Source organism: Lathyrus oleraceus, chromosome 1 (genome assembly GCF_024323335.1).
Source record: "Lathyrus oleraceus cultivar Zhongwan6 chromosome 1, CAAS_Psat_ZW6_1.0, whole genome shotgun sequence".
In the NCBI taxonomy this organism is placed as follows: Eukaryota; Viridiplantae; Streptophyta; class Magnoliopsida; order Fabales; family Fabaceae; genus Lathyrus; species Lathyrus oleraceus.
The window spans coordinates 448394357-448402842 of record NC_066579.1 but is presented as its reverse complement, the minus strand read 5'-3'; the positions used below and the strand labels follow the sequence as shown (position 1 = coordinate 448402842).

The window sequence follows — 8486 nt, the reverse complement described above, 5'->3', positions numbered from 1 at the left end:
TTATTTTTACATAACTTTAAGTCTTATTTAAAAATTATTATGGATCTTCAAAATCTAAAAATATAATTGTATTTTCACTATAGTGCGATAATAATTCATAGGGTACATTTAAGTATTCAGAAAAGAAAAGGCCAATTACCCTGATTTTATTGAAATAACTTGAAATATTTTGTTATCTCAAGAAAAAGTTTATCTATGAATCTATTATGGTTTCCAAAAAAAAAAACAGTTTCCACTGTTTTATAAATGATTTTCAGACAGAACATAGTTTGGTTAATATGTTTACTAAAATTCTATCATTTCACAGTTTTAGTTCATTAGTAACACTTCCTTCCCACCAAACGTATGTCAACATAAAATTTTGATCAGAAAATGAATTATTTTGTTCATTAATCACTTCCCATTTATCTCATCAATCTTTTGCAACAAATGCAAAAGATGAATAGAAAGTCATATCCACTACTACAAAAAGTTGCTTACAAATTTAAGCCTTTTAGCCAGAACTATTTCATGTATTTAAGTTAGTTTTCCCTCCTGCATCTAACCCTAGTTATTTTGGTTGGTTGCATACACCTAACCAAAAAGTTCAAAATCTTTGTACAAAAAACACAAACCTATTGGTTAAACCTTAAATCACTATGGTTTTGTTCTAACTCTTTTCTTTCCTTTCGTCGGTGTTGTAGTCTTTTGACCTGAAGTCACACGTTCAACTCTTTTCGGTCTACTCAAAGTTTTCTTCACGACCTTTAAAGATTCCACGGAAGGTGAAGAATCGGCTTTAACCGGCTTCTTAGCTCCTTGTGACATCCCCGATGCAGAATTATTGCTGCCACCAGCCTTCGCAACGATTTTTCTGTTTCCCGGTCTTACACTTCTTGGTTTCACATGAACATTATGAATCGGTAATTTCACAGACTCGTTAGGCTCAGTGATTTTGCTGACTTTGCTGCTGCTAACAATATTATTACTATCCTTGAAATTTTCTTTCATTTTTTTGGTGACTATGTCTCTCAGAACGAGAGCAGTTTTATATTCGCGAGTGTTCTTCGAGTAGAAGACTAAGGCATTGTTGGTGAGTAGCAGCAAGTCTCGGAATAGTTCTACGGTTGATTTAATTGTTCGGATGCTGATTCTCGACCTTATCGTGTCGAAATCCATGTGCTGCCGGATCATTTTCTTGTACCGTCCTCTCTTCTGTTGTAAAATGTGAATGAACTAGTTATTCTATGACTGCATAGAGCCTTGTATTTCTACTCTTCATTGCTTAAAAGTTTCAAAATGAATAAAATGCAAATTCCTCTATCTACTATAGGTAAAAATGAAAATCCATTCTTCATAACATCGAAAGCTTCGTGAATGGAAGACTCGGAAACTAACTACAAATGTACAAGATGAGACTCTAATTACACATACCTGACTATCAAGTCTGCGACGGAAGGCAGAGGCGCCTTTTGTTTCAAAAATAGAATCTAAAATCTCAATCATATCTTCCGCGTCGCGCTTTCTCGAGTTCTTATTTCGATTACCTACATCATCAGAAGACTTTGCAACTTCACCGCAGTTACTGGTAGAACTTTCTTTACACCAAGAAAGAACATCGGCCGAATCTAATAAGTCACTTTCTCCAATACTTGCTGCTTCCTTAATATTTCTGCTACAATCCTTTCTTTTTCTCTTCCCTCTCGGTTTTCTACAAGTTCTCATTTGTCCTTCATATAAAAAATTCGCCAAATTATCTACATTCGAAACTTTAATCTGCTCAGTAGACTGTGAAACTTCAGGCTTAGTTTCATTATCATCGGCAGACGCGGCTGGAACCTGGGATTCAGGAGACCAGTTTATCCTCGTTTCGTGTGTGAAACTGCCAGCGGATAAATCGTCCTTTGATGTCTCCTTAGTTGATAATTCATCCTTCGACGTCTCTTTAGTTGAAGATTCAACTCTCTGCAATTTCTTGGAAGGTATATGTGATACCGGACTTTCTAAGCCATTTTTACAATCATCTTTTTTTTCATTCTTCTCGGCCTCGAGGACTTCAAGCTTTGATTGAAGAGACCTGAAATAAATATACGAAACATTAAATAGTGTTGGTTTCAGACACTGACTCGTGTCATGATAAAGATAAGCATGAAATGCAACTAACCCGATTGAATCTTCGGATCGCTCCAAAGCTTTTTTCAGCTCTTCCACTCTTGTCTTCTTAAGCTCCTCAAACCAAGCCCTGGTATTATTGTCATTTAATCATTATACAATTTTATGAAATCTTCAAAGGCTATTTCATAAATCTAAAAATTATACAAATATACTACGAAATAGTTCTGTTAAGCAAACTCAGTTGATAAAAAGATCGAATGATTTTAAAGACGACGCAGAAACTTGCGACAGATTAGTGTGAAATATCTTGAAAAAGTTTGTAAGAAAAATAAAAGAGCTACTCACGTGCTCCCAGAATACCGTTGTTGCAGGTCTTCATATTTAGCTTTACAGACCTACAAAAGTAATATTTCTATTTTAATTAATTAATTAACTAAGACATAAGGTTAAGCTATGTGCCATTTCTGATTACTAATTTTATAAAGGAGAGGTTGGCCATAATCAATTATCATTAGAGCAAACAAAGCAAAAGGTATTGTACACCTAAGTGACCATGTGAAGGGATGGTATTATATTCTTCATTTAAATTATTATATTTACAACTATATCGTTATTATAATATACTTTTATTTAAGTCTTGAGTTAAAAAATTAGTTAACTTTTATTTTAAATTTTTATTTGTCTTTTAATATAATATCTCCTACAGAATTTTAAATATATTTTTATTATTTTTTAAAATATATACGTTATTAATACTATTAATTTGTTCAAAAAAAACAAAAAGTTATATATATATATATATATATATATATATATATATATATATATATATATATATATATATATATATATATATATATATATATATATTTTTTTTTAAATATATACATTATTAATACTATTAATTTGTTCATAAAAACAAAAAGTTATATATATATATATATATATATATATATATATATATATATGTATATATATATATATATATATATATATATATATATATATATATATATATATATATATATATATATATCAAACAAAATGTTAGGTCATTTAAAATATTCTATAATCATTATTCCCTTCATCCAAAATAAGTGTCATACACATATTAAAAAAATTTAATAAATAAAATAGAGAATAATGATTTTAGCAAATTATTCTTATCAATATTGGTGTATATTCGAATTAGTATTAATATAAATTGAAAAAATAATAGATTAAGAGGATTAATTACAGAGTACAACGGAAAATTAAAAATTAAAATTATTTTATGATAAATATTTTAGGACAAATAATTTTTCTGAATGCCACAATTATTTTGGGTTTTAGTCTTTAAATCAAAAAATTGATCAAAATTAAAGATTTTAAAATTAGGAAACAATTCTAAAAACGAGTAAAAGTAGGGAGCATAAATTATAAGAAAAAATAGTTTATTTTCTAAGTTAATTGAATAAATTATATATTTAATTTATATAAATTAGTAATTTTAAAATAAATTACTTAAATTTGATATAATAATTATTCAACAAATTTGTATCTATAATAATGGAGAAAAGTGGGAGAAAAGAGATGGTGTATTGACCGTAACTACTTTTAAGCAGTCAATCAATCAGAATTTCACGTCCATTAAACTCATAATAGTGATATAGAAAGAATAATTAATTAAAAAGTAAAGTCAAAATATTTGATTTTTATAACGGCTCATGGTCTAAATATTTTTTGTTAACTTTAAATGCTCTAAATATAAACATCTTTGATTAATTACAACCAAAGAAATCGACTTATAATGAGTGGCTATAGAAATCAAATATTTTCACTTATTTTTCTTAAAATTAAAATATCCATTAGGGTATTATTCAAAAAAGAGTTTAATTGAAATGCACTAATAATATAAAAACATTTTACATTGTCAATTAATCACTGCCGTTGATTTTTTTAAAGAAATTTGACTTTTTTTATAATCACATGTCCTGTAACCCAAAAGAATGATTATGATGTATTTACTGGAAAAAAAAATGCCTGAATAGTATAAATACATTTTCTTAAACTACCTGCTTCTGTTTACTCCATATTTTCCTCTTTTTTTGAAAAACACTTCATGATCTATATTTAATCCTTACACATTAATTCTATGAAGAATGAAAACTTAAATAAAAAATTTACTTACAAACTGTGTATTAACTTTACAAAATTTTAATTATTTTTTTACTTTTAATAATTTTAAATATCTTAACTTGTAAAGAGTTTTTGTAATGTCAATTGACTATAAAAGTGAGATTATAATATATTTTAAGATAACAAATAAAATTGAAAAAGTATTAAATAAATATTTCATCTATCCTCATATCAAATATTATATTTAATTTGTATGTGTTTTTTATTGATTAAATTGTTTTCAATGATAAATTTAATATTATTTACCAAAACATTTTTATTATTTATTTTACTATATCAATAAAATATTTTTATTAATTTAAATCATTAAAATTCAAACTTATTAAATTAAATTAGAAAGAGAAAAAATAATCATATTATTTTGTAGTCAAACATTTCAAGACAATATAAACACAAATAAAATATTGTTTAAAAGGCAAAGGAAATATGTTTTAAGTTATTTTCTTAAAATTTTACAGGAATATTTAATTAAATAAAAGATAATTTTATAAAAGATGCACATTGGTAATCTATATAGGAAAAATTTGATTCTGGTGTAACCTATTTTTCTACGAGAAAATTTAAATAATAATTTCTAATAATATCCATTGAAATTTCTATTATTATTTTTCACATAATTTTTTATTATTAACTTTTTATATAATTTCCAATTAAAATATAATTAAATAAAATAAAATGATATCATATGTATTTTGAGAAAAAAAGATTATGTCATAACATTTTTACACTGTCAACCAATCAGAGACGTGTATCCTGCCAAATCACACTTTTAATTTTAAAATGCGGATATGACATTATTCTATTGGATGATGGTGTAAAGAAAGTTTACACCGAGAGTGCATTATCTTTAATCTCATATGTTTTCAGGTGTGTTTATTAAAAAAGCGGACATACGGCAAACGGGCACAGTATCCAATAAAACAAAAAATACTCAAGGAAATTCAAAATTTAAAGTAAAAAAGAAATGCAAGTGATATTTAATCATTCAAAAAAATTCCATTAAGGAAAAACAAAAAGAAAAATAAATCAGATTTATTTAATTTAATTAATAGTACCTCAGGGGTAAAAGTGTAAGGACACACCGCTCGGGCTCGGAGTTCAGCGGCGACGACGTTCCAGTCATGAGTCCCGTGGCGGAGAACGGCTCCACCAAGGAGGAGCTCCTCCCAGGTCCCCCATCTATCCACCACCTCCGTCCCCATCAATGTCCACGTGTACGTCCCTGATTAAAACAACAATCACCACTACCAACAACCTGCGCATCCGGCTCAAGTTAGTAAACACCGCTTCTTTCAAATAAAAATAACAAATCAAATCAATCACCACCATCTCCGGCGACATTCAAAACCAAAAAAATGAATAAATTCTAAAAAAAATTACGCGTCGTGAAAAAGGTTACCGGTTTTCGCGACGTAGAAAAACTGAAATGCGGTTTTCCGGCGGGAATTTCGGGAAATGGTGGTTTTGGCTGGTTTAAGGTGGTTTTACGAGGTTGTATTTTTTTTTTGTGTAAAAATAGTTAAGAGAGTAAGCGTGAGACAAGGGATGAGAGATTCTATTCGAAAGGATTGAAGAATGAGAAGCTTGTAACAGAAAATGACAACAACATAAACAACTACAAAAACAACATCAAAGGCAAATTGGAAAAAATAATTAATGGATGATGAAACAATTGACAATTGTATTTTCCTAATTATGGTTTTTTTTAACTTTCTCTCTATCTTCTATTCTCTCTCTAAGAGTGGGTATATATGTGGAATTCACTATGAAAAGACAGTTATGTCCTTAAGCACTTTTGGTAATATTCTTCGATTAATGGTTTGGTTTATGGTTATATAGATTTAGGAGGCTCTTTTTTAGAAGAGAGGGGTTGAGGCTAAATTTATATGCTTTTGTATTTGTTAGGCACTAATATTTGTTACTATCTTCCTTCCTCCCAAAATAATTCTTATAGTATATATTTTACACGGATTTAGAAAATAAGATAAATGAGAGAATTTTATTTTTATTAAATTATTTTTATTGTTTATTAGTATATTTTAATTATTATTAATGTAAGACGAGAAAAATAATAAATTAAGAATATTAATTAAATATATAATTGAAAAATAAATATTAAATATATATTGAAAATTAAAAGTGATATTTATTTTAACATAAATAATTTTTACAAATATGATATTTATGAGACATAATTTTTATAAATATGATATTTATTTTGAGACGGAGGAAGTAATTTGTTGAAAAGTAAAAAAGGAATATAAAATAGATAATCTAATTGGTAAGTAACAAATTTAAAGTTAATGGATTTAGAATTATAAATTTAGGGCATGGTCTCTGGCGATTTTCAATGAAAGGGAGATTTTCGGCAAGCATTATGACTAACAATTATTTTTCGGCTAAATCTCAATCTAAGATGGTTTAAAATCCCAATCTTTGGATTAGGGACCAAATTAGAGAGATCTCAGTTGGTTGATAGCTTTTTAGTGTTTTCCCTCATGGTGAAACGAAGAAGGAGCGACCATGGAAATTGGTGCTACCATCACTGAATAACCTAACTGATTCCAATATTAAGAAGATGGAATCACCAGCTGGAAGCTCGGGAAAACCAAATATGGAAGATAACCTGGAGATGGGAGAAACAGAGATGGAAGACAAGTTGAGTTAGGGAAACCTAATGGCAGAGAAGGGGGACAATGACGAAGAGAAATAACCAATTGCGCTGAAACTAACCCTGGGAATGGGATGGCAATTGAGTTCATAACACCAAAAATTATCGAATGAGAGATTGAAATCGAAATCGATGACAAGGATGTTAAACTTGAGGTAAGATTCTGGGAATCCTCTTTGATTATGTATGTCTTAGTAGGTGAATTAAGTATAAATGTCGTAAAAACCACATGATGAAGTTTTGGGATTTTGTTAAGTTATCGGACATGTATTATCATGATGAAGGATACTTTCTGCTTAAATTCAAATCCTTTAAGGACATGGACAAAGTTCTCATGAAAGGGCCATGTACCATTCATAACCTGCCCATGATCCTAAGGGAATGACAAATAGGTTTCTGTATGAAAAGAGATATGATGCTTACCATATCTATCTAGGTGAAACTCCCTCAATTACCACTTCACCTATAAGGGAAAGAGTTTGGGAAATATTGGAAGTACTATAGGAAATCCTTTCTTCACGATGAATGCACAATAGGGAAACTTAGAGTTTCATATGCAAGGATTTTCGTTAAGGTAAACATCACCCAAAAGTTATGTGAAAAAGTAGTCATCAAAGATAGTGAAGGGAGAAAAATAAAATAGATTATTGAATACAAATGGAAACCTACCTTTTGTGAGTCATGTCAGAAGATAGGACATCAATGCAAATCCAAAATAGTGCCACCAAAGAAACAATGGAAATCCAAGCAACCCCAATAGGCCCTAAGACAAGTCCAACAATTACGAAGCCAAGATATAATGGTGACTCCAAAAGCAGCAACTGAACTAGTACAAGAGGATGAAAATTGGACAGAAGTGGGAAAGAATGGGAAACATAAAGGGAAAAAGATTATGGTTGAGAGTAGTAGCAAGAACCTAGCTAGGCCACAAATGCCCTATCACAATGGATTTTCTTCTCTAAGGATTAGGAACGATTCTTTAGAGACAGATGAAATAATCCCATGATTATTGCTTGGAATATTAGAGGGTTGAACAAAGCAGGCAAAACCAGGAAGGTAGGAACACGTATCAATAAGATCAAGCCTGACATAGCTATCTTAGTGAAGACTATAGTGAAATCCAATAAAGCTAACCTGATAAGGAAAAAGTTGGGTGGTCATTTGGCATACATGTACAACTACTCAAAGCATGAAAATGGTAGAATTTGGCTGGTGTGGAATGAAAATAAAATAGAGGTCAGATATATAGTTATTACATTGTGGTGTGTATGAAAATAATGGTAACTTGTCATACTGGCTAACTGCACTCTATACAATGAATCAACTAGGCAAAAGAAGAGCTTTGTAGAGAGACATTGTGAATCTGATGCAACACTCTCAAGAAGCTTGGTGCATTATTGGAGATTTCAATAATGTACTTCAAACTAGTGATAGATTTTTTTGAGAGGAAATTAAGTTAAGGAAGCTGAGTATGTAAACCTACTAAACATGACGAGGCATCTAGGTCTCTATGAAATGAACATCATTGGAGACCATTTCACTT

General features: G+C 29.5%; 1 protein-coding gene across 2 annotated transcripts; it reads right to left on the bottom strand.

The window, feature by feature from the left end:
• Positions 1 to 367: 367 nt before the first annotated feature.
• Positions 368 to 6080, bottom strand: LOC127082598 (uncharacterized). 2 transcript variants are annotated; one of them, XM_051022829.1, is made up of 6 exons: positions 5672 to 6065; positions 5328 to 5527; positions 2440 to 2489; positions 2144 to 2221; positions 1414 to 2056; positions 368 to 1194 (listed from the first exon to the last, which is right to left on the bottom strand). In XM_051022829.1, the coding sequence occupies exons 2-6, from the start codon at positions 5472 to 5474 to the stop codon at positions 637 to 639; spliced, it is 1476 nt and encodes a 491-aa protein (XP_050878786.1). In that variant the 5' UTR covers positions 5475 to 5527; positions 5672 to 6065; the 3' UTR covers positions 368 to 636. The 2 variants fall into 2 exon arrangements, with proteins under 2 accessions (XP_050878786.1, XP_050878792.1); XM_051022835.1 differs by lacking the exon at positions 2440 to 2489 and having other exon boundaries at positions 5672 to 6080.
• Positions 6081 to 8486: the final 2406 nt, after the last annotated feature.

What these genes read in the sequence shown, in the direction of transcription:
- LOC127082598 (XM_051022829.1), bottom strand. Translation starts at nt 5,474, where the DNA reads ATGGGGACGGAGGTGGTGGATAGATGGGGGACCTGGGAGGAGCTCCTC. An exon ending in CTTACACTTTTACCCCTGAG is followed by an intron (nt 2,490 to 5,327) that starts GTACTATTAATT and finishes TTACTTTTGTAG; the next exon opens with GTCTGTAAAGCTAAATATGA. An exon ending in CGATCCGAAGATTCAATCGG is followed by an intron (nt 2,057 to 2,143) that starts GTTAGTTGCATT and finishes TATTTATTTCAG; the next exon opens with GTCTCTTCAATCAAAGCTTG.